The sequence below is a fragment of the Argiope bruennichi genome, chromosome 1, assembly GCF_947563725.1.
Source record: "Argiope bruennichi chromosome 1, qqArgBrue1.1, whole genome shotgun sequence".
Lineage (NCBI taxonomy): Eukaryota > Metazoa > Arthropoda > Arachnida > Araneae > Araneidae > Argiope > Argiope bruennichi.
In genome coordinates, this window is record NC_079151.1 from 19895350 (window position 1) to 19923297 (window position 27948).

A 27948-nucleotide genomic window follows, 5' to 3' on the forward strand; every position below is an offset into this window, starting at 1 on the left:
TTTTTTATAACTAAATGCCGAATAAATTAATTCGGTAACACTGAATTTAATTGTATCCCTGTGAATTTTTAAAAAAAATCACAATATAATTTTTTTTAAGTACTATATTGAACTGTTTACGCCAGCTGTTTTTCTCTGGTACATGGGAGTTTTATAATGCAAAAGCAACTAAGAAAAACATCTGCTATGTCAGGAAATTGTATAGTATCAAGACTTCCAACTCTTTATTATAAAAAACACTAACAAAAGACTCTTTAACTGATATTTCTCAGCTATTTTTGTTTTGTATATGTTAGATTATGTACTCTCACTATAGGAACATGATCTGACAAAAATCTTTCACTATCTTGCAATCTTTAGAATCTATTTTTGCAATATACACTGCATTGCAGCTCTCGCTTTGCCAGAGATCTCTGAAAAATTCCAAAGCCCCCCTCTCCTCCCCAAAGATTCTCATTTCTGATGGTTATTTATATGTTGAAGACCAAGGATTGTTTGCATTATTCGATTCGCCTATTCTGCCATATTTCAACATTAATCTAAAATTTTCAAGCTCAAAAGTAAAAAATAAATACATAATATAAGTAAAGGTAAAGTGAATTGATATTTTAAGGCAGCATGCTTAAGAAAAAAAGAAAAAGGTTTGCTAAATGATTTGCAATTATATAACTCTATAAAATGCTATTTCGATTTATTTTTATAGCATTGTTTCTACTAATCGTAAAAACAGAAATAAAATGTATTTCAAAATTATACAGCAAAATGAGGAATTTAGAGAACCAAAATTTAAGGGAGAAAAACGTCATTACTTTATAATATGATGAAGAATAAATTACAAATTAATGTCCAGTAAGCGAAGATGTTGCATTAAAGTAAAAATAATTATACTTCTAAATATAATGCTGTAACAGCTTATCAAACAGCTGAAAAGCAAAGAAACGTTGAATTATTTCTTTTCAAACATGCACGCCGTTTCTTAATTGGCCAAAATAACTAAATGACGAACGTTATGTGCAAGCCGGGAATTAACAATAAAGTCTAATATCAATTGCAAGAATCAAGTAAGTATTAAATGAATTACGCCTTATTATCATTAGAAATTACCATAACAATGTTGTACTCCGTAAAATAATTCTGTTGTAGAGACATGCCAGTTAGTAATTAACTCCTTGCAATCTTTCAATCTTACATGACATTAAAAACGAGTTCAAAAATATTAATTTATTTTGCGGCAAGGTTAAAACTAATTGACCTTGTTAAAGGAGAAATTAAATTAACCCATAAAAGCATTTTTAATGTCGAGGCATGTTACTTGGAAATTACAGATAAAGAAAGTTGATGCCAATCGCAATAATTAAGTTTTTTTATTACTTATAATTAACTTTAAAACATTGATTACCCAACGTTATTTTAAAACAAAGGAAAGTAATTTCTTATAAATGCATTCCAGTGACTAAGAGATTAAATTCAAGAGAACGATAAAATTTCTATCAAACATCAATATGTTGAAAAAATATACTCTAATAATATACAAACATACCAATTACAAATTCGTTACTGCAGATAACATTAAGTAATTACAATCCTTCATAACCTCTGGGTGATTGAACATTCTCAGCAAATAATAACTTCATAAACTTCCAAGAGATGACAGCACTGTATGAGAAAGAAATTATATGCTGCTCCAACCGAACCAAAGGAAATTCCTCAAATACTGTTTAGTAAAATGTGCTATTGCAATTTTAATCAACCTCCTGTAAGCGGACAGAAATATTATCCAATGAATTTAAAAATTTTCATGAGTCTGGAATAACTGTGAATATTTTTCCTGTAAAGTAACTTGTTCCTGAACATAGAGTATCAATTTTTAAAGCGAATAATTTCTGCAACCACTTTATCTCCAGCATGTCACCAACATTGAAATGCTCTACATTGATGCAATTAAAATACCATTAAGAACGAAATAATCATTTGCCATGTATAGAAATTGCCTCGAATCTTGGCCATTCAAAAAAGTTTTTTAAAGTTTATACAAAATGTAAATATTTCAACGAAAAAACAAACAAGCGTGTGCTGCATCCAATTAAATATATACATCGAAAAAATCGTTTAAATTTACATCAAATTACCCATTAATGCAGTTGAAAATGACAATATTTGTGTTTATTCCATTTGAGAGATATAACAGAGGGAAGGAGCAGCGAAAAATTATGAAATCGATTGTCAAAATGAGAGTCATAATATTTTTGGAGCGATTAAGAAAAGGAGAATGGGGGGGAGGGGGACCGGGAAGTTTATTATCGATTTGTAGAACTTTGAATTACCTTCTTGTAACAGGGATCCGAAGAAGACTTAAAAGTTGCTTGAATTTAATCTGGTTTTTAAAACACCATCAATTTCTTTTTATTTAAATAGCTAGTAATGTAGAAATATTGCTGGAATAGTTTTTAGATGGTGAATGGTAAATTAAAGTTTGATTTTAAAATATGGAACTAAGAAAAAATGCACCCTTCTTTAAAGTATATCAAATGCTCTCTAATAGTAACTCTATTTATTCATGAAATGCTTGATTGCGGATTTTATTCTTCACGCTCCTTCTCTCTCTCTCTCTCTCTCTTTATGTATGTACGTATATATATATATATAATTTTCAATTTAACTTTCAGGACTTATTATTTTATTCAATAAAATAAGCTAGAAATTATTAAATTATCATTTTCTGCGAATCATTTTTTCTTTTCTCCATTTTTCACGATTTGCACTATTTATTAGATTGTATTTTCGTCATGTTTTAGAAAAATATGGTGATTATTAAATATAGTTAATATCAATTGTGAATGTAATTTCAAAATCAAACGAAACTTGATTTATATTCAAAATAAATCAAAAACAAATGTGTGTATAATTTATAAAGAAACATTAATTTCCTTTTAAAATTTAAGATTAATAAAATTATACTTTTGAATATATTATTGTAAAAAATGAGGGAAAAAATCATTTATTTTTCCGATTAGGAAAAGCAAAAACCAGCAAATTTAATATACATTCCTAATAATGCGCATTTAATATTTTTTTTAAATTAGAAAACACTTAGACGAGTTAAAGTGCTAAGTCACCATTTGTCTCTGAAAATTTTAAATCTGTCTTAAAACCGAACCAATAAGGATAAATCTATCACTCTAACATTATTCATATTAAAATCCTATAGTGAATTTAAAATATTTAGAAATATTAATTAAACATGAAAGGAATACAGCATATACAATTTCAAGTATTTATTCAAACAGCCAATAGTTTTTACAACTGCTTTTAACAATCATACAATATTGATATACTTTTCATATACCACAATTGACTAGATTAATATATATATATATATATATCACTTTCTTTCAGAAAAGCTACCAACTTATTTCCACAACCAAGAAAAAAATCACTAATGCTCACATGCAGCAACAAGCATGCTTATCAATATTGTACAAATGAGAATTGTGATGAAGGTCATTTACAAACATGAGTATATCATATTTACATTCAGATTTTATTGAAATCTGCTTACAAACATATAAAAACATACGAAGCATTGTTATTTATTTGTCAGTACAATAACTACTACGTTTTAATGCAATATCTAAATTATTGTACCTGAAAAAATTATTAAATGTTGAGCAGATAATGATTTTTAAAATTATCATTGATGGATAATTATGAGAAATTAATATAAATTTTCTGCATAATTTTTCGAGACAGATAAAAACATATGAATCATTTTTTTTCACTTCTCGATACAAATCTGTACTAATTGAATGTAATATATTAAAATAATTCCAGTAAAAACATTTATTCAGAATTGAGCATAATAAATTTCATAACACTAATACATAATTAATAAACTAATTACACATATATCGAAAAAAATATTACATTTTCAATAGTTTCGTAAGATTTTTAAAAAATAATTTTAATATTCACAGAGTCTTTTGTTTGATATATATTAGAAATTAAACGCTTCAAATCTTTACTTCGATGGTTATACCTTCGGTTATACATTTATACAATATAATGGGATATTTCTATTATTCTAAACAGTTTATATAACGTTTGAATTGGAAAAGAATTAGAATCAATTACAAATTTTCTAATCACTTAGGGTGCAGTTCAGTTGCATTTATAATATTTATAAACAGCAATTAGTTCCTTACAAATTCATTTTATTGAAATAAGTCAAGAAAATACACATTACGAAATTAGTAATTTTATCAATATTTACACTTGCTGATGTATAAAATATAATGTTTGACTCATGATTAAATTTTAATTATAATCCAAAAATGATCAAAATTAATTAATTAATTAAACATTAAATAATTCAATTAAATTGATTCAATTCATAAAATAATAAGATGAAAATGTCGGTTAACAATTATCATCTCTCATTTATCTTTGTGCGCCTTATTATTCGCTCAGAATTGTTAGAAATCACTGCAATTACAGAAATACACATATTTTTTTTTCTGCGTTTCTCTAATTTACAGCACATATAAAAATTATTAATGAAAAGTCTCGACTCATATGTAATAAATAATTATCTATGTTTCTGGAAATACATTTATTTTTATATCGTCGTAAATATTATTACATCAAAGCACCGATTTTAGAGATTTTGTAGTTTAGGAAAAAAAATATTATCGGGATAAAATATTGTTTTAACGAAAAAAAAATATTGTATGAAAATAACGCAACAATATTCTTGCCCCTCATTAATTTCTAAGACAAATCGGTACATGAAGTTTGCCTTTACCAATCTTTATACAATGACTAAATTTTTAATTCAAGACTCTTGAAAGTATAAATACGAATTTAAATCCCTTAGAAACATTTCTAAAGTAAGTTTTTAAATAAAACACAGATACACAGATCTAAAAAAAAAGTAGAACAAGCGCTTATTTTTAACTTACTATTGCTAACTTACAATTAGACAAATATTTTTAGATGCAAAATTTCATCAAATAAAAATACCCACATATATGAAAATACATTAATTTATGTTGAGAAGCAAAATAAAAAGCTAGAAAAAATAAATATTCATACAATCCCTATAGAGAAGAAGTTTCAATTACTAAAATATTTTTATTATGGTCATATATTGATGTAGATCATTTTTACACATCTCTGACTTGTTTGCATGATATTATTTTGTTTTGTTATTTTCAGGCATTATATACATATCACGAAATATTAGTCAACATGTAGAATTATAAAATTATAAAGCATTTCATGAACTTTAAAAAAGGAAATGGTCAGACAATACTTTTATTGAAATAATTAAAAATTTGCTAAAAAAAAAAAAAGCTCATTTTTCACACTTTTACAAAGTTGCATTAATTTAAACAGTATTTGTGCATATGCGATTAAGTTCATCACTTGTGACTAAAAGAATTTTTTTTTCTTCTTATATTCATCGACAAAGATCTATAGACAGTGTATTACCAAAGTCAATGTATCCCTTAGTTAAGGCATAATACCAATAAAAATTAGTTGAATACTATTATGCAAAATGGAATGAACCAAAGAGTCTTTTAATAGTAAATTTATAGAAAATTGGCACTAAAGGCAAGCGTCTTGCATGAAGAATGAGTTTTTAGCATTCCGAAAGGATCAGTTTTGAAGATTAAGGTTTTTATATCGATTAAAGCAACATTATTTAAATAAGATTGCAATTCAAGGAAAGAATCATTCGATTTTACCTTAAGTAAGATCCACCTTTAACCAAATGTTGAAAGCGTAATTTTAATATTTTGTGAATGAACACTGAATTATTACGCTGAAATATTTTTCACACTGTTGGTTTTGAAATGTTGGGTGCTGATCGGCTGTTCATCACTAGCATGAATGACTGAAAAATTAAGGAAGAATCATTTATATAATGCTTCATCTTCCTCATTTCTCTTAGGAGAAATAAGAATCCTGTAGTTTACAATCGCTAATGTAAACATACTTCCTAACAAAATGCTTTGAATTCAAAAAACGGCGTTTGTATTTTTCTACAACCTGGTAGACATTACTCTTACATAAAGCATAAATCATCAGCATATAGAAACATTTATTGTAACTGAAATATATTATTCTTTTAGAAAACAAATCAATGTGAGAAAAAATTTTTATTCTTTTACTCTGCATTTAAATCTTTCTCTGAGATATCATGAATGCTCAGTTTCTCAACTTTTAATTTAATTGAAGTTGCAACTACCAACAAATCAAGACATATGTTATTAGCATATTTCTCTGAAGTCATGATGATTGAATGATGTATTATTAGAGAAACATTTGCATTTCACTATTTTCCTTTAGTAAATAAATTTGTTTCATTTAAGTTTGCAATAATTTTTCTAAATTTAACATTAAGAACATATTTGCAAATTTCTAAGATAGAAATGTGAATTTTTGTATGATCAGACATGGATGTAAGAGAAACATTTTACTTACTATTACACTATGAAAGGCATGTAAAAATTTATATAATAATATATATATAATAATATATATTATAATATATATATAATATAATATATATATATATATATATATATATATATATATATATTGTTGCACTACACCAGATTTCTATGACTTTCGGACCGATAAAATTCTGTACTTCTAACACTGCAGAATTATACATATTTAACTAATGATTTAACAATAAAAATGGAGTAAGTCATTCAGAAAAATTTTAATTAAATGTTTTTAATCACAAAATGACTTTTTCCTCTTATAAATAAAAAACAAAAACGAAATACAACAGTAATAACAACAACAAGAAAAAAAACAACGCTGAAACGAACACAAATGGTACTTTTTTCCAGCGTCATTTTGAATCATGACTCACATTTTGAGACACACTGCATAAAATAAAGGAAAAGGAATAAAGGAATGACTTTCCTTACTATTTTTAGTAATAAATAACGAAGAATCTATAAAAAGTGAACATTTATTTTTATAAAAAAGGAATAATTTTGTGAATTAAAAAGTGGCACCGTTGATAATTGTATATCATACTTTTCATCGAATGATAAGAAGAAAATATTCATTCGAAAATTTGTAGCAGAACTTAATCTTTTCTATTTATTTAATTTTCATTAATTCGCATTATCTTAAGCATGTTACTAATATTTGGAATATACTTAAAAAGAGAAATTCGCTTTAATTGTTTCATTTTTTTCTTGAGAATATGTTTCTTGTCAATAATCTCTTTCGAGATGCACAATATTATCACTATGATAGAGCGTCGCTTCATTTTGCATATATGATAAGAGTCTAAAATATAGAAAAAAAATCATCTTGATCATTAATACACCATGCATTTTTGTTAAATTTTTGATTATTGCATAAAACTCTGGGAAGAGTTTGTTTTTAAATAAATGAAAAGTTTTAATGAAAGTCAGGATAAGGATAATTTTATTTTGTAGATATACAACCAACATAACTTGATAATGATTGTTTATAAATATAATTGCAATCTGTGAATACATATTTTTTTTTACAGCGGCAGGGATTTTGAAATTCTGATGCCATATAAATTATTAACTATTCACTCATAGAGCTGGCAAAAAATAGGATTCATTAAAGATTTAGCAAGTTTTTTTTCTTTCAAATTGTGAAAAATTACTGTGCCATTTTCAATTTGTTTGCAGCAGGAATTTGTTTATATCTTTTTCTATACTTTATTATCTTAAATGTCAGATTTTTTTTTATGAAAAGTATTTCAAAAGCATAGAGCATACTAAAGCATAAAACTGTTGTAATCACAGCTTTGTTTTTGAAAGAACATGATCACATCTGATTAATGTATCACAACGAGTCGTTGTCGAGTTCGAATTTATCTCTTTCAAAAAGGGGAAACTCTCATCAAATTTGTAATTTCGTTAACTCTATTAACTTGAATATCTTTGGTTGAAGAAAAGATGCCATTTGAATGGAAGATAAAAAAAATAATCATTAATTAATTACAGAAATTGAATGTTTTAAATGAATGCAAGAACTATTGTTTGCATTCTGTGATTTAAAATTACTTGTGCAACATAATAATACATTATAAGAACACTTTTTAAATACATTTTTATGACAATAATATTAATGATGGAATAAGAATTTTAATCTAGAAGTAGAAAGTCTAGTCTGTCTGAGTCTAGAAAGACTGAAGTCTCTAGTCGTAGAAAGTAAACATTTTTATCTGGAAGCTTTTAAAAGAACTGCAACACTTTCCAAAACAATGTGATATTCATGAATTCAGTGACCATACTTTCAACATCACTAAATTTTATTTTCAAATTTTTATAAAAACCATATGCTGCGAAAATCTAAAAATTTCCCCATGAAAATTGTGCTTTACATTGTCATAAAAATATTTTGCAATCGGTATAAAGAGAAAAAAAACTTTTATCATATATTCTTTGTTATTCGAGGGTATATTCTGAATTATTGAAACAGGTTATTTTCTACAGGTATTTATTTTTCCAATAATGTAATTCATTAATCTTAATTTCAACTTATTTTACTTCTTAGAGGATCATTTGTTGTCAGATGTATTTAACTGAATAGAAGAATTATTGAGTTATTAATATTTTTTTTAAATAAAAAGAAGAAACAGAAGAAGAAGCTGGGAGTTTTAATTCCTAAAATTTTTTTGACAAGAAATGTCAGAAATTTTTTAGAAATTTATAGAAATGAACATATTACAAAAAATAAAAATAAACATATAAGATCATACATATTGTTATTTCTTCCTTAATCTCCAAAGTGTTCAAATTGCTTGGTGAATTAACTATAGGTTATATGCACAATTAATGTTTGTATACCATGAACAAGAATAAATATGTATTTCTGTGGAATCAACTGAGTAGATAATTTAAATCAACCGCAGACATTTTCGATTAATGCTCTATCGCTCTGATCGTTTCAACGTTGCGAATTTTTTTTTAATTAGGGATGGAGAAGGCATGCAAATCCTCAATTATCCTTTCTCAACATTGTCTGAGAAAATAAAAACGATGAGAGTATTTGTCTTATTATTGTCGATACTGCTTCATTCAGCGGTTGCGGGGTGGTCGGCTGTACACAGAAAGTATTGGTCTCATAGATTGATAACAAATTAGGCAAGAAACGTGGAACTAACATTCAGACGACAGAAAATTAATATTAATTGTTTGTAAACTGGAATTCTTAGGCATAAAGAAGTAGGTATTTCATTTTTAGCAACAAAATTAAGCATCACATTTGGAATCACATAAAAGAAGTGAAGACTTAAATTATCCGCAAGATAATTCGTGAAGAAATATTAGTTTCAGGCAGCAAATGAATTACAAATTACTCAGTGGTATAGCAACGGCGCCATTGAATATGCAGAGGAAGGTGATTCCGTTGACACTGTATCTTTTTTTTTACACCAAAGGAAGGAAAAAGTAAAGTATTTTCAAATTGTGGTATTTATTATATGTGAATATTGATTCTGCTTGTATTTTCTGGAAATGTCAATAGCCAAAATTCATAGTTCGTAAGTACAGGTTAAATTACCAACTTGCGTGAATTATCGTATCAAGTTATCAGGAAATAGCCTATATCAAGAATTCTATAATTTTACATCATATGCAAAATTCATGTCATTATATCATGTGCATAGAAATATGTGTAATAAGTAATTACAACAACAGATTTATAATGCATCATCATTCATGATACATCATTGGAATAATTTTTACTACATGATTATGACTTTTAGCAAATGATTTTTTTTTCTCCAAAGCTTGGTAGTACCATAATTTTAAAACTAAATGACAATACTTTACAATTCACGATTCCTCTGTAAGATGATATATACACAATAATAATTAATTTTCCTCTGTACACGAAACAATGTTCGTCGGATTTCTGCCCCTTGATACCAGCTCAAGGAAATCGTGTAAGATTTGCACATGCGAGAGAAAATGTTAATTATGTAAAATTCTTGTTGAGAAATAAAAACGTATATAAAGCTTATATCGTACAAAAAAATCGTTGATATTTCATATGTGTGGATTTAAAACAGAGGAAAACGAAAAGAAACCATTAACATTATCTAAGATAATGAAAACAAATGACAGCGTTATAAGCTGAAATGATTCATGATTTCAAGCACATTTTAAAGCTATTAATGCACCGAACATTATTAGAGCAACATGCACTTTATAAATATAGGTTCCGCCACTGCACTACAGACCGATTGTCATGGACCATCCGACCCCACTGGGTCTGAGTTCCATTGGCCAATTCGACATAAGGTCCAGCTGTGACTCGTCCCAAAGGGAGTGATCGTCCTAGCACTCCTTTTATGATGACGGTGATCACAACGCTGGACTCCTGTAGGAAGGTAGGAGGGACTACGAAGTCACTTTTATGGTTGTACATAGGATCCGACTTTTCTGGCACCACTTGGGATCGGTTAGTCTTCACTTTTTGGCCACCACACATTAAAGTCACCTTTACAAAAGTATCAAATGTTTCTAAGGGAAAAAAATAAAAGGAGTTATTCAGTTTCCGATTATTAACATGAATAACTTATGAAAGAATCTCAGTAACAATATAATGCATATCATTGCTGTTTGGTATCAGTTATTTTGCCATTTTGTACTGAAATATCAGTAGCTGAAATTACAAGAAAAATAACAATGGCTGAAATTACAAGGAAGTTTTTTGGATTTATCGAGAAATAATCATTATAAATATCTTAAAATATTTTGAGCAATTTTCATGCACAGACACATTTATTTTGGTGAAAAATGTCAAGATAAGTACGTTGAAAGTTAACAAATATTTTCCTTTTTAACATATTTACTCTCTCAGATGGAATGAAAGGCAAATGCTTCCATTGAAATATTTTTAACATATTATTCAAAGGAAGCTTCAAATCACGTGAAAGGTAAAACTCGTGGCTCAATTTGATATTTCCTGCACATAAATACTAGGCAAATATTTGATTTTAGAAATCTTCTCCAGAATGATGAATAAATTCTGACAAATCGCAAACATGTTTTATAGGTATGGTGATTATATTAGTTTTTGGCTGATTTAGGTATCCTGATATTTTCTGGCAAAGCATATTATAAATATATTTTTTAATAATTGCATACTTTAATTTGGTATTTCAACACTTTTTTTAACTTGATCACCATGTTGATAATTAATTTTTCGCAACTTCGGAGTGTATAAGGGTAAATGATCAGAATAATAAAATTCTTCATAAATTAATCATAATTATTATTTAACGACATCATTAAAAATAATAGTATTTAATTCTTATGGAAGATTATAAAAATTATTAAAATTTAAGTTAATACAACATTAGAAATTATTATTTTAGAAGATCTGATATCTGGAATAGAGCATAACCAATTAATGAATTATTTATATTCCAATATATAATAAAGAATATAATTATTTATAATTTAAATGATAATTTTAATAATTTAGTGTAAATATACATTGTAGTTCCAACATTATAGAATTCAAAAAATTGCAATTCTTGCAAATATCTTGCAAACCTTCAATTTTCAAGCAATGCTTCAAAAACAGAGCTTCAGTGAGCATTCTAGGGCAACGGTGGCCTGGTAATAAGGTCTCGGTTCTTCGGCCGTTTGGTAGCAGGTTCGAAACCTGATTCCACCGAAGAATCGTCGTGTAAGTGTGTCTGCTGCACGGGGGTCATAGGGAGGGCAGAACGTCCTCCCGTTGGTAGGGAGGGGTGTGGAGAGGGGGTGCCGGCTCAGGTGTCGTCCTCGTCATCTGACCGTGGTTCAAACTTATGAGATCCGTCCCAAAAAAGCCCTAGTGTTGCTTTACAACGGGACGTTAATATAACAAAACTAAACTCAGTGAGCATTCTCTATGGGACGAATGTAAACAGTCTCTCGGCCATCCGTATTGTACTGATTTCACCGATTTTCCTTTCATATGAAAACTTACACTTCCTAGATGAGTGGTAAACGATTACCTGCTGTCTCTCAAGTTTTACGAGTTTTCCCAAAATATAATTTAAGTAGAACTCTTGGTCTCAACAACTGGAGCAGTTTTGCAAACACTCCTAACTAATCAAAATGCATTAAGTTTACTTTGCAAGTGTAATTTAAATATATATTTCTTTCATTGCGATAAGTTGCAGTTCATTAAAGTAACTTGGCATGATTAAATTGATAATAATAATATGGGTAGAGAACGGCTAATGAAGAAGGTAGTACGTAAACATTTAACTCATCATACCCTCAATAGTAAAGTTCACTGAAAAATGAAAAACTTACTTTAAAATTCTCAAAAGACATTCAGATGCATACCATGATAGTAGTTTTAAGGACTGGAATGAAGTCCCTTTCAGTAATACTTTATGGCCAAAGGTCAAATAGGAATGACTCTTTTGACAAATTACCTTTTATCTCACCGATTGAGATATTCTTCTAGGATCAAACCTCTATATTTTTCTAATTATATGAAATAAAACATATGTTATCACATTAAAAATTATATAAGATTATTATAAGATAGAAAACTATATAAATAGCTATTATTATACATTATTATAATTATATATCATCAGATTAAAAGTCAATAAGGAGTGTAATTAGATGTTTTAGCATGGAATTTCGATGATTCATTTGCTTATATTCATAAATTTTAGCTGAAAGCCCAGTTTCCTATCTCATCACAATAAAACAGAAATAAAGTACTACGAAGTTCATAAAAATCAGAATTTTCTGAATTTTATAATTTGTTACCTTTTCCTTTATTGAGCGGTCGCAGATTCCGCTTGTGGCCTTCCGGGTCGACCCTCAAATTTCTGGCTTTGATCACATGAATGGCCAATCGACTTTGAGTGGCTGAATAGAAAAGACTGACCAACAGCTGACCAATGTTCATCACTGGCTATTTAGAGGGAGTCAACAGGGAAAGTCAGATGAAAAAGAATATCAAGAGAAAAAATTGATATAAAAGAAAATATTAAAGATTATTTATAGGAAAATATAAAGTTTAAGATTGTAAGTATAAAAATATATTTGTTATCAAGAAACAACTAAATCATTGAACATTACAAAAAAACCTTTTATTTAAAAAGAAACCTGATTTTTTTTAAATATGATTCAAATTCAATACTTCATTGACTTGTTATTTAACTGAACTGTTCTGTTTAACTGTCAGTTAAAATGTACTCTAGAACTTCCCAACAAAATTTATGTAAACTTCGAATAATTATTGCATAATACATTTTTTACATACAAGTTTGTTTTTTCCCCAACTGAAATCAATTTATATAATAAAGAGTATTGCCACTGAACTGAGATTCTGAAATTGATGAATTACTATCAAATATCAATCAATATATTATATATATAAGCTGTTCAAAATACAATTTACATAAAATATTAGAGCATTTTCACACTTTAAAGAAATTTTTAAGTTCAAATTTACATAATAATTAAATTCCCCACCCCACAAAAAAGTTGAATTACTACAAACTTGGATTGTTTTCAAAAACGATTGAACAATAATAATGCAAAGCAATTTTAATAGATAGTTTTGAAAGAAATGAATAAGCTATTAAATATTTCCATTTTTGTTGCAGAAAACAGTGATGAAATTAATAATGGTAAAATTTATTATATGAGCTAGAAAATTTGAAACATCTCGTTGTAAAGATAGGAAAGATCATGAACTTATGTATATCTAGATAGATATGCCTAGTAAACTTCCAAATTAATAAATTTTATTATAAATATATTAAAAAAGCACACTAATATCAGTGTATTAAACATACTTATATTAGTGTACTAAACAGAATAATTTTTCCCAATTTTAACTTAATTTTTTTCGTTTTACCATCAGATTGTGCCATTAATGTGAAATAAAAATGTAGTTTGATTAACTGATAATGATAAATTTTTGAAAATATATAAATAGAGTGTTGTAGCGAGAACACACGTGCACAAAAAAATTTCAAAACTTGTAGAACCTTAGAAAGTGATTGAAAGATGGGTAATGGAATTCTATTTTAACAAACATGAAAGAAAGAGTATGAAGCGATGATCAACCCCCCCCCTTCCCCCATGCCTCAGAAATTATCTCCTTACCATGGACATGGGGGTGAGCGGTAAACGATGTTGTTTACGCTTGTCTGAGATATTGGTTAATGGCAAGAGGGTGTGGCCCACTGCATCGTGCCGCCCTTGCCGATCACAGTCGAACACACTTAGCTTCAGAGCGGTCTGCCAGAAGCTCTTCCACTTGGACCTAGCAGCAGAAAATAAAGCTTTTACTATAGAGCGTTTAAACGTCCAAACATAGAATTATTTCAAAAGTACAAGACAAACTTTAAATGCAAGGCACGCACACCAAAGCAACATATTATTGTTTTTTCATATTAGAACATAACGATTAGAGCTTAACTGGCAACTATTAAAGATAAGTCTTTGCTAGATAATTAAGAAAAAGACTAAAAAATGTGCATCATCAGAGTAATGAAATTCAAATTAATAATAAAGAGAATATGCAATTTTATAAATAGCATCATCATGCAACAAAACAAGAAAAATGAAAAACAGGACACATTATCAATAAAAATTCCTTTAGAAAAAAAAAAAGAAATAATTAAATAAAAAAAAGTGGGTTTTGGAATGAAAAATTGCAAAATATTTTAAAATATAAATGGGCTAATTTAAAACGAAAAATATAAATTAATTGAGATTTAAATTAAATTAAGAGATACCATTACACACATACGTACAACAAACGCAGTTTTCCACGCATCAACGGAGAAAAGATGCAATTAGCAACAAAAACATATAATTAGATTAAAAGAATATGAAATATTTTACCGATTGCAAAAATACTTTTCTAAGTAACTATTTCGCCGATTTGTAATGCTCTGATAATAAATCGGTCATTTATTGTAATTGAAATTAAATAAAATGAAAAAAAAAGTAAATGCTTATTATCCTGGATAAGTAAGGAAACTATTTTTATAACAAGAGTAAAATAATTATATCGTTTAAATATTAGATAAAATTAAAAAGTATCTCAATATTTATCAATGTTTTTATTGTGTAGATAGGTACACTGAACCTTTTGATAATATCGAAATTTCTTATATTTGTTTGAGATAAAACTTTTACTTTATCTTATATGAAATATAAAGGAAATATTTTAATCGTTAAATAATTTGAATTCCAGATTTCGATTAATCTCCACGTTTCAGGTCTCTTAGAGTCCGAAAAAAAATCATTCTTTGCATTGTTTGTCTATTTGCGAAAACAACTCAAAATGACTTTGAGCTAGACAACAGAAATTTGGCATATAACTTTTACATCAAAATTATAAATTTCTACCAAATTTTGAATGAAATCCATTCATAGAAAAGTATTGTTTATATCTTGTCAAATAAGTTATTGTTGAACATATTGTTAAATGGTTTGTAAGATGCAAATTGTGGCATTTCTTTGGATAATTGTGAAATGGTTCATTTTTGGATAAATTGGAAAATGTCTGTAATCGGAAAAAAAACTATAAAATTATTTGCTATTATACAAATAAACTGTTATATATGTTTCATTTTTTTAAATTCAATTCCCATTTTGAGTTTTAAAACCATACCATTCATTAAATTAATGTTTATAATAAGTAAATAGAACACAAAAAAAAAAAAAAAAATGAAGATTTGCAACACCTGTTCGTGTGGAAGACGTGTTCCTCCTTAAAGACTGGGTTGAGCGAGTTCTTAATCGTTCGGGACAGAAGGAAATGCTTTCTGGAAGATGTGATGCTCAAACGAACAAAGGTACTATACTGCTGGTGCTCTGGTTCGATAGACTTCTTCGGAAGTCCAGTCACTCGATCCAAGAATACTGTTAGCCTGTAAACAAAATAATTCCTTTATTCAGCTTATTTGTATTAAAATACTGATAATAAACGAAAAAAATAGCCATAAAGATGTATGGAGAAACAAGATTGAAGACAAGGCAAAAATATATAAATTTTTTTAGACGGTAATAAAGTTCTAATAGCTGTCATTATATTAATTAAAACTGTTACCTTATGCAATTCATGCAAACTTTACGCTTATGCAATTTCATGTATTTTCTTGATTAAAAAATGATATATTTATTCTTTTTAATACAAAGTTGTTAAATATCTTTTATTTCTTATTTTTTTAAAATCTTCAAAGTGATACGATATCCTAAAAATATGGCTTCTTGGACTTAACTAAAAAATTATAATTCATTTTCGACACAGTCTTAATTAGCATAGTTTAATATAATTATACTAATGTTCTATTTTGAAATTATACGATATGGTTCACATAATTTTAAGCCGTGGGTTGGAGGACGAGAATGGCATCTGAATCGGCAATCCATGTTTCAGTCTTTTAGATCACACCAATGGGAACGCTTTTTCTTTTCAATATCAGATATAGCGAATCACACCCAAAATCTCTGTTGTAAAAGTTTTACTTAAATGAAATAATCTAAAGTTAGTATATTTCTGAATAAAACTAACTATTAACTATTCTGGAGCAACTATCTTACCAAATAGGCTATACTAGTAACTAGGACTATAAAGAGGTAGGTTGGAAATATTATTAACCATGTTACTAAATAAATATGTAAAAAAATTGCAAATCCTATGGATTAAAAAATGTTAACCCTATATCATAATTGATCGGATTCCTAGCTAAATTTGTTTAATTATTACATATTGATGAACAGTGAACTCTACATAAATAATATCGTGGGGAAATATGAGGGTTGCACAGTCAAGAATAATAACATAGAAAATAAAATACTGGCATTTCATATAGTTCTTAAAATAAAAACAACAGCCTAAAATAAATTGTTACAGTATTGATTAAGTTAAATGTTTTTAACATATTTAAATTAATTTGAGTTACACATATAAAACGTGATTCTAAACTTATAATTTATAAAAAGAGGAATTTCAAAATGTACACTGATTCAGACCGTATAATGTGTAAATCCAACAAGATGCAAGATGCAGAGCATATTCCACAATACATTGCGTAAAATGATTCAATCAATTCGCAACAAGCATTTCCGAGAATAATAATCCTTCCTAACATTTGTTATAGTTTATTTAGTTTCCTATAATTTATTTAGTTTCTATAATTTAGAAACAATCGACAGTTTTGTGAAAGAGAATCGAACTTTAAATATTAATTCGGATGGAAAATAGTTTCTGAATTCAATAACAGATGGCGCACCAATTTATTTTGAAAAAGCCTGAAACATTTTCCACAACTTAGATATTGGGAAAATCTTAAGATAATAGGAATATAACAAAAACGAAAAAAATAATATAAAATTATTTCTAGTTATTTGCAAATCAAGCACAGCTTCAGATAAAAGTCATTTCATTTTTCTGAGCAAAAAAGTACTCTTAAAATAATTTCATAATATATTATTGCTATAAATTGAGAGAGAGAGAGAAAAGACATTTCTCTATTTTCTGGGTTTTTTTAAAGTTGTTTACTGTTTTCAGAGGATTTTAAATCGAAAACAACATATTTGTTTCATTTGTTTTCAGTATAAATAGAATAATAAGATACAAAAGGATAAATTTGATATCTACGGTAAATTATGGATTGTATTATTCTTTTTCTGGAATAAAATGAGGAATAATAATTCAGGAAATTTAAATATTTTATGAAATTTTTCAATGATTTTCTACTTAAAAAATTTAATTTTGGCATAGTGTTTCGTTTGAATCTTAAAGAATATGACAATTTCTTGTTGAAATAAATAACGTTAATAATTAAAAGCAAACTTTTAAACATTATACTTCATTATATTTTTATTTCCATAAAAAAGAAAAATACTAATACATTTAGAAGATAATTGGATATGAAGCAAATGATTATGCATATTCGTTCAAAACATTAAAGATGTAGCCTGTATCAATTATGTTTAAAACTTTATATTTCTTTCTTTTTACAATATATGAAAGATTTTTCGTATATTTTCAACATTTTTCTTCGAGATCATACAAAAATCTAATTTTTAACCAAAAAATAAATTTAAGTTTTAATCTTATTTTGAATTTTATAGTTTATTTTTGAATAAGTGTTTAAAAACAGGTCTAATTTATCAACGCATGATTTTTCTATGTAAATTAGTAAAACTATTTTAATTATAATATTAGAATATGCATCATTTAAAGTTTCCGGTATTATTGAATTTTAATTTCAGTATTTTTGAGGATTGTACTTAATGAAATTCCGTGTACCGAAATGCATTTTTACATTTTCTACTGCAAGTAGGATTCATTTTTTTTTTTTTTTTGGAAAACAAAACCAACTGTTTTCAGCACTTATATATATTTATAAATAAAACATGATTTACGGTTATTATACTTACGGATTAAATATTATTTACTTTCATTATATGTTCTGCCTATTTAAATAGCTCTTCTACAGGCATGTTTCAAAGTTTAAAAATTCAGCAATCGAAATAATTTTTTTCGTTCCTTTACACTTTTCTTGATTTTTGGCAGCCGATTTTTGACCAAAAGATTTATTATATCTCATCAGAGTCCCATCTATATTATTATTTGTAAACTATTGTCATGAAATTAATTTTCTGTTATCGGAAGAAATTAAATGTATATAATACAGAGCATTTTTTTTTTACATATTCACAAATTTTTCACGTGGTTATCAAAAAGAATTTAACTCGAATAAAAGTTTTACGAGAATGTTCATTAATAATTATTGCCTATATTTAATAAATTTTGCGATAAAAATAATTAATTTAATTTTTAATATCAGTTGCAAAAATTGGCAAAAGACTATAATATGTTATCGATGCTATTATCAGCTTTCAATAAATATTTTTTGCTCTATATAAGGGTCTATAAATATTTTTAAAAAAATTGAAATACACATACAACGTAGGAATTTTTTTTTTAAATATAGTTTGCTCTGAATTAAAAAAAACCCCTCTAAATTAAAATGAAATCTAAATTCATTTCAGAACTACTTTTATATTTAAATTAAGTAATTTTACTTTTGTTTTTACTAATGGATTAAAATTTTGGGTTTTGAACCGAGACCAATAAAGCGATCTTTTTCCTATTTATACTAATTTATCAATATATTGCAATAATTATTTTTTTGCATAATTCTGAACTATCATCTGATGCATGTACGGAAAATCAATTTTGATTTCAAAGATTGCATAGAACATGGATGAATCAAAAGATTCCGTCCAGTATTCATAAACGACACATTCATGCCTAGAATTTTGTTGGTATTAGTTTCAAGACAGTGTAGGAAAAAATAGATGTACTGTATCAGATTTTATACATAGAAAATATTCATTATAAGGGAGGATTGCGTGAGAAAGGCAATAAATATTCCAAATAACCAAGAAAGCAAATAATTTATTCTTATGTTTGCGCAAGTAAAAATTAAGTAGCGATGGTAGGTTTAAATTTCAGGATTAAAACTATATAAAATCGATAAAATATTTCTTAGACGATGATTTCTACCATAAAACATTATTTAGTTATAAATATATCAATAGAGAATAAAATACTTGCAATTTCTATCCTGATTTGAAACCCGGGAACGATCTGTCTGGACAAAAGCTAACGTGATAAAGAAAACCACTTTGTATAATGTGCTTAGACACTAACCGAACAAAAGATGGAAATTGGTATATTGATGAAAATTCCCAGTGACGTAGTGATTAGGAAAAGGGGGTGTAAATACTAAGGCACCAGTCTTGGGGGAGGGTGCCAAAGGGACAAAATATTAGTGTGCTTTTGCTACCTTTTAAGAGAAATATCACGAGTTAATAAAAAATAATTCCATATCCTTGGCGCCATTTATTCTTGCTAAATGATTGATGACGACTGGAGGTGAAAAGTCATATTATACCCAAGATGTCCCTTACCTTTGCTACCCCACTGTAGATTCCTATCAATATTGCGCAAATATGAAAATTGCATAAATTCTTCTCAAGACATTCTTGAATAGAATCCTGAGAACTAATAAAATAACTTTTATTTATTTCATCGTGATGGCATCTCTGGGAAATTGAAGTAAATTCTATTGTTTTTTTCTAAAACATGTTCATATTTGCAAGCTATAGGCAACAAGATATTAAGGAAGTAATCGAGTGCTCCTGCAAAATTGTATTCAATATTATGTCATATTGGCAATCCTTTTTTTTTTCAAATTCGCGCCAAATCTGTATTGGGAATAAATTTTGATTAATGGGTATTTAATTTTTCACTGAAAACATTATAATACTTATAGGGGAGATAGAAACTGTTTTATTATCGATTAGACACAAATAACAGCTATGAAAATATTTAGATTAAGATATTATGACAGTTATACACAAGAATTCCCAAAGAATTGTTTATCATACCAGATAATTTTTAATGGAAGCTCATTCAAATCTTATATAATTTAGGGTGATATTTAGGAATGATTTTTTAAAAGCCAAAAGGATCTAGCTTAATATTATTAGCTGTAGTTCAATTCTTCTAAAATTTTATTTGAATGCTAACTACTGCTCAGAAAGCTGAAGCTAGCATTCAAATAAATTCAAAGCTTCCATTTTTGAAAATAAGACACTTATTCAGCATTTATGCATTCATAACATCACTTATTGGCAGTCAGGGGTGCAGATGGTTTCAAGCGAAAGTTGAAGAACCTTTTTCAAGGTCTCACCTCTGCTCCTGCTCATCATAGGAGGTGTCGAAGATCAGGTACCCGTATATTTCGTCGTCCACCCTCTTCTGGGGTTCCTCCCCCGATTCCGTCTCCCGTATTTCACTCAAACGGTGTTTGTCGAACGAGAAAGGTGTTCGTTGATTGCTCATCACCCCCGAGTCACCCTCGTGGTTGTTCACGGTTCTGGAAACAAAGAAATGAAATCAATAACTTAAATATATGTATCATATTTTGATCATATATTTAGATATTCTTATCTTTAGAGCATATACATTTGTATGACACTTACCAGACTTTTAATAAGTAGAATGATACTTTACGATAATACAATAATTCGTTGTATTTAAATGATAATTAACCTTCCCAATACCACTAAATCAGAATTGAGATTTTGCATATAGAATATCTGTAACGTTTCTTTCCAATTTAATGTCATTCAAATGTTAAAATGTCAAAAAATCCTTCTATTTCAATTATAACTCACATTTGAATCAACACAATGCGTCAACACAGCATTTTTAATCGCCAAATTTAAGAGCGTGACAAAGTTTTTTGTTTATTATTGCATGAATCCTCCTTATGGAGTCCAGTCTCGTGACTTCATGGAGTCATTAAACGTGCAACAATTTAAGCAATCTATCTTCTAATTGCGCATTGTCTTTCGAGAGGGTGTAACTACACTTTTCACTACTTACTGAACAGATAATAAATATAAGCCTTTATTTGTATCTTTCGATTATAAAAGAAAATAATACTATTAAATCTTGGATGATACAGTGAAAAAGATAAGAATTTCATTGCAAATTATACAAAAAAAAAGGTTTAAAAAATATATTAACATTTTGGAAAAAAATATAGAGTAACTAAATTGTTATTATTTAAAAGATTATTTTCATTTAAAAGCATTTTAATGTTATGAAGCTTTATAAAGTATTTTAATGATATAATAAAGCTATATGTTATTGCATGAATCTTCCTAATGAGAAATTAGAGGGCCATTAAACATGTATCAATTTAAATAATCTATCTTCTAAGTGCATATTGTTTTAGAGGTGCCGCAACTTCACTTTCTTGAATTTACTGAGTAGATTTACTGTTTTAGCTTTCAATAACAGAAAAAATGCATGCAATTAAATATATTGTGATCGAATGAAAGCAATTGGAATTTCATTACAATGAATATTATTAGAAATAATGCAAAAATGTATAAAAAATTATAAAATTTTGCAAAAAAACATAGATAAACTAAACTTGTTATCATTAGAAAGATATTTTTTTACATTTTAAAATACATACTGTACCACTAAATACTGTATAAAATTAATTTTTTTGAAATAATATTTTTAGAAGTTCTAACAGAAAAACTACAAACTGTCTTTTCAATTATTATTATATTGTAATTAAAATTTTTAAAAATAATATCGCACATTCTTTCTCTTCAGAATATATTTTTGCTAAATTTTGATGACTGTAGATCAAATGTCCTGTCTTGTAAAACGCCAATACACGTACACACATTCTCCTTAATTATTAGCAGAAATATAAGTAAAATTTTATCTCTTATGAATGATGGAATTATATCATTATTATATTAAATGATGGAATTTATATCATTTATTACTATCGTGATACCATTAAAACCGGGTGGTAGTCGGCATGCAGTCGATATTCGAGCACTATTTTTTTCAATGGATGCTCGAAATCCACTGCTGTACTCGTCTTGAACTATAGAGCTTATGTGTTATGTATCCCAATAAAAAGAATTTCATCAGTGAAAAGAGTTCTATTTTGCTTTTTTGTCTTGGCCTTTATGTTCTCCAAAATTCCATCAGGAGTGACCTTCACGTCGAGATCGAAACGTACCGATTCTCCATTCAGCTGGATGTATCATTCCTCATTCTGGTCTGTTTCGTTATCCCACGCAATTCTGTTTTAAGTTTAGATAAACTTTTCTATTCAATCAAAGAAAGAAAGTTCAAATAGTTCAGAAGGTAAAAAATGACAGTGGAATCTCGGTTAGAGAGCAGAATTCGTTTCTGAATCTTACACGTAATGCGAAACTCTCGTTAAGTGAACTGATTATTTACATAGGCAAACATATAAAATAAAACAATGCGTTCTATGTAATTAATTATTTATAATGCATCCTTTTTTACAAGAAAATTTTCTAAAGACAAATGTCTCTGGTTGCGTTTTAAAATTTGGCAAAAATGAGACAAAGTGTTATCGTTAATTGAATTTTAAGCGCTCATAGCTTGATTCTTTCTTTATTTTAACATCCCTCTTATTGGAAGGTTTTTTTTCTGTTTTGTCTATTATTGCTTTCTCTTCTAACCACATTTTCCCTGCGGATTTTTTTCTGTGCCATTGAATGGAGTTCCGTAAGAATAATGGACTTTCCAACAATAATGGACTTTTAACAGATTACATTGCTCAGTAAGGCGATCATTTTTAAGATTTTGTACAATAGTACATTATCCTTTTGTTACCAAATAATTGTCATTTTTGAATATAAAGAAATCATAAAAACGTAAAATAAAATAATATTATTTATTTTGTAAATGTTTCGCCTCTAAAACAAGAACATCATCTGAAAGTAGAAAAAAATAGCTACCGCAGGTTGAAATATAGCATTTTACTAAATATCAATAATTCATCGAAACAATATAATAAAATAATTTATTAAGCCAAATTATTTAACTGTTTACAAGAAATAACTCCATTTTGTTAAAAGTCTAAAAAATTTTTCAAAGTTATCATTTTAAATTTACTGCTCTGAAAGACTAAAGAGAAAGGATTATCATAAATGATAATGAAATGAAATACATGTTTGTAAAAAGTTAATCATTTTGTAATCTTCTAAATATCTCAAAAGTTCTTTTCTGAACAAGAAATTGGGTAAGACCAGAAGGAGAGATTGATTTCTGAAATATTTCTCACTTTTTATTAAGTGAAAATGCGTTTCTAGTTCTAATCTTAATTATTCTTTTTGATAAGTTTTCGATGGAATTTAGTATATTGATTTTAAAATATTGAAATTGTCACAAAAAAAAAAAAATGTGCGTATACCATTTTTTTAAATGAAGGCAATATCTAATGTGCGTTTGAACGTATTCACTGTCATGTCGACGAACGACTAAATGAATTGTTGATTAAATATTGAGAGCATTAATAACACTATTTACTCGGTTCCGCCTTATTAAAGACATTCAGATTAAATATGACTGATTGGATAGCTACGATAGTATTGGCTAAAGGCCGTTACCGGTCATGGTACAACCTTTTCCTTGGGAAGCACATCTCGTAATTGGCAGGAAGTAGCCGATTTCAATCATTTATGTACCTACTAAGGTGACGAGAACCAACCACCATTCCGGAAGCTACTCATTCTCATTTCTGAGGTGATCTCGGTAGGGTATATTATAGAAAGCATTAAATATTAACTCTTCCACTGAGGATTATTTTTATATATGCATTTTGATAACTTATTAAACGGTGTATTTATTACGCGAAAGATGGAGAAATTTTTGCTATTCTATTTAAAAATTAGATAAAAATTGGAAAGTAATATATTTTTACCTGCAGTTCGAAAGAGAGTTGCTCCTTGGTGCTGTGGAACATTTTTCAGAGACTAATGCTGCGACATCGGTTGCATTAGTTGATGGAATCGTTGACCAGCACCTAGATCTCTGCTCGATGCAGGTGGGGTTGTCCTCATCGCCCGAGGATGAACAAGTGTCCGACTGGCAATGGTTGGGTTGAGTGGAAACAGTACTGTACGTACCTTTAAAATAAAAATATGTCATAAGAAAGATGCAATATATCGTATATGTGATATTTTAGGACAGCAATTTCATAGAATCTATACAAATTAGATGAAGAGCTAATATTATTGTTTCGTTTACGGTTTATGCAAGCCAGCACGCATACATTTAAGAAATGTCAGTTTGCAATTATTTTTGCGTTCTTTTTTCCAACATTCGATTTTAAAGAATGAAATGATTAACAGACTGTTTCCTAATCATGCTTTTGGAAGGGCTCATTGCAAGCAATACATACTTACAGGCTGCATTTTATTATAAATATAAAATATGCATATGAGAAACGAAATTATCGTTAATTCAGATTTCACCAAGTGATTATAAGAATCGGATGAAATCTTTTACATATTCTATTCCTCAAAAAAGGGAAATCTCACCCGTTCAGTTTAAAAACAGTTCATAGATTTACCGGGCAAATCTATGAACTATCTTAATAATAAAGGCTAAATTTCTCTTTATTTGCGAAAAATATAAATTTGCTATAGACAAAATTTTATATTTCTTTGCACAAGTCAGAGCATTTTGTAAATGATCGATTTATCTTTTTTACTCTTTCATAAAATTGGAAATATTTATATAAATTGATATGATTTACAAAATGAGTTTAGTTTGGTTTAGTTATATTAACTTCCTATTAACACTTAAAACAGCACCAAGGCCTTTTTAGGACAGATTTCGTAATTTTCATTCACGGTGAATCATCTGAACGACATCTGAGCTAATGCCTCTCCCCCCTCTCCAAATGGGAGTATATTTGGCCCTAACGGATTTTAACGTGGACTGGATCTGCTAGCATGGAGGAATTACTTATAACCGGGTTTTGAATTTGAAAATTCCGGTTTCGAAGCCTAGAGCTAACTCAAATACAATTATATGAAGCACTTCTAATTCGGCCTAAATATCTTTAATGATATTTAATGTTCATATTTTTTTAAATGTAACAAAAAATATATCGTACAAGTGAGGCAAATGTCTGAGAGAACCCATTACACATATAACATTATATAATGAGTAAAAAGAAAAAAGTACAAAATAAAAATAAAAGTACAAAAAAAAATCAAATTACAAAAAAAAAAATGTTTATTTTCACTCCATAAGAGAAATCAAAACAATTTGCATAACAAAGAACCATTAAAATTTCCCATAACTAGAAAAAATATTACCACGGCAGCTAATTATTTTTGCACAAAATGTTACAAATAATTGATTCTTATTAAAATAAAAAGTGTAAATGTATCCAAAACCATTCACACAGACAATCAGTGCAGGCTAACAAAATGAGAACTTCTTGAAAAAATTTAAACACAAGAAACAAAAATGAGTTTTTTTTTAATTTGCATGAGCTGAGAGAGTTAATAATGAAATGGCATACAATAATAATGAACTAAGTAAAATGAATAAACATTATTCGGTGGAAGAAATTTCGCAAAATTTCTCAATTATTTATTTCTTGCTTTTGTTTCGTTGAGGAACAAATAGAGATTTAAAATGTTTTAATTTTCACCATCGTTACTAATTAATTAGTTCTTACTTATTTCAAAAACATTTTAATAAATATATTTTTTTATTTAAATTCAGGGTTCTTTTATCAATATGCTTAGTTAAAATCTGATCAAATTTCAAAAGTCATCTTTGATTTTATTTTTAACATTGAAGTGGGATGAAATATGTGGGATTAAAAACAATTTATAATTAATGAAAACATTAAGATCGTAACTTTAGCTGATATTCTAGGAAGAAGAAAGAAAGGGCTCGAAGAATGGTGATGAAGTCGAAATGAAAATTTTTGAACAAATCAAAAATAGTTCCTGAGTAGCTTAATTGGAATATAAAATTGAGATTTTTTTTTAAAAAAATTCTTTAATATTATCCTCAGTATCAGTTTGAAATGCTGTACTCGTATTTCTTCTCTTATACGCAGGCTGTTACAGCAGTAAAATCATTAATGAACCAAATTTATCCTCCATTATGAAAGTAATATATTTTTACTCTCATCACTAACAAAACGTTTTACTCTTTTCTTCTTATTTAACCCTTTCTAGGGCCGTGGGAAGCATGCTTCCCACCAAATATATCAATCTTTGTATGGAATTTTTTAGGTTTGCATAAGTTCTGACACTTTTTTTTAGTAAGTCAGAAACTTAAATGCTATAGTTTTTTTTATATCAGACAAAATTATGTGTCTTGATTTGTTACTTAATTATTAATTAACCAAATTAATTAATTAATCAGATTAAATTTATCTAATAAGCTAAATGAATCCTTTTTCTTATTCTAATTTGAAGCCTAAAAATATTTTAACATAATATAACTAGAAAAAAATGACCCTTTAAAGGGTTAAACGCTACTAATCTATTGGTGAGACCGACTTTTAATCAGGGAATAAAAAAATCTATATCTTTATACGAAGTCGAAACATATCAGAAATCTTATCTTTCCATCATTTGTAAACGAAAAAAATAATTGGTCAGACCCGAAGTAAATAGCGAACCAATTCTCACTGCATCTAATATCAGCCCACGGGGCAACCTATAACACCGTCATTCATTTTCTAAACTAAGGAAATTTGAATTAAAAATTTTCGTAATGTCTTCAGCGCCAGAAAAAATAAAGGAAAAAAATTTCTTCTTAGTAGAAGAATGCTTGATTTACGCCTTTAACGAATTGAAGAGAAGTTTAATTTGTTTATTACACAAATTTACAGGGTAAAATAAACAGGTAATTATGTTAGTCTTCGAACTTTTAACAAAAACAGGAATAATAGAAACCGACAATGATCATTACAAAAACGAAACAGGCTAGAAAATAATGCTACAGATATAAATGTCTGTAAAAAATAAATGTTCTTTTATGACTTAATGTACATGAAGAGCAGAGGAACTTCATGAACGAACTTAAAAAAATCATAGTAAAGGACTAAAAAAAAAAAAAGAAGAAGAAGAAACCTTTTGCAAAAGAATATAAAAGGCTTTTTGCCATTGATTTAAAAGAAAAAAACATCCGGTTTTAAATTAGTTAGGTTACTTGAGAACGAATCTTATCGATGTTATTATTTATTTCAATTTAAACTAATGGGCTCATATTTAGAACAGTTTTGTTTTAATTGTGAGTGCTTAGATCCAATAAGCAATTAACATTGCCAATTTCATCAGGTTTCGTAGTTGCACTTATATAAATATTTATAAAGTAATGAAGTTTTTAATGTAATTACAATTGTGGCGTCTTGGAAATTGGTTTCTATTCAAAATTTTAAATGATGCGAAATAACAAGATGTCTATAAAATCATCACCAAATTAAATCCTTTTAAATGTTGTATACGAATATATTTTACATGTTTATTGGGGAAATGTTCTATA

The 27948-nt window shown here is 27.8% G+C and overlaps 1 protein-coding gene across 2 annotated transcripts in view; it reads right to left on the bottom strand.

The window, feature by feature from the left end:
- Positions 1–6617: 6617 nt before the first annotated feature.
- LOC129980958 (synaptotagmin-15-like) overlaps positions 6618–27948 on the bottom strand; it is a 77033-nt gene continuing 55702 nt past the window's right edge. For both annotated transcript variants that reach the window (XM_056091491.1, XM_056091501.1), the window contains exons 3-8: positions 24350–24554; positions 20768–20953; positions 15740–15925; positions 14148–14307; positions 12798–12945; positions 6618–10535 (exon numbers count right to left, since the gene is read on the bottom strand). In XM_056091491.1, the coding sequence (XP_055947466.1) occupies positions 10219–10535; positions 12798–12945; positions 14148–14307; positions 15740–15925; positions 20768–20953; positions 24350–24554 (1202 nt within the window). In that variant the 3' untranslated portion in view covers positions 6618–10218. The remainder of the gene's footprint in view (positions 10536–12797; positions 12946–14147; positions 14308–15739; positions 15926–20767; positions 20954–24349; positions 24555–27948) is intronic.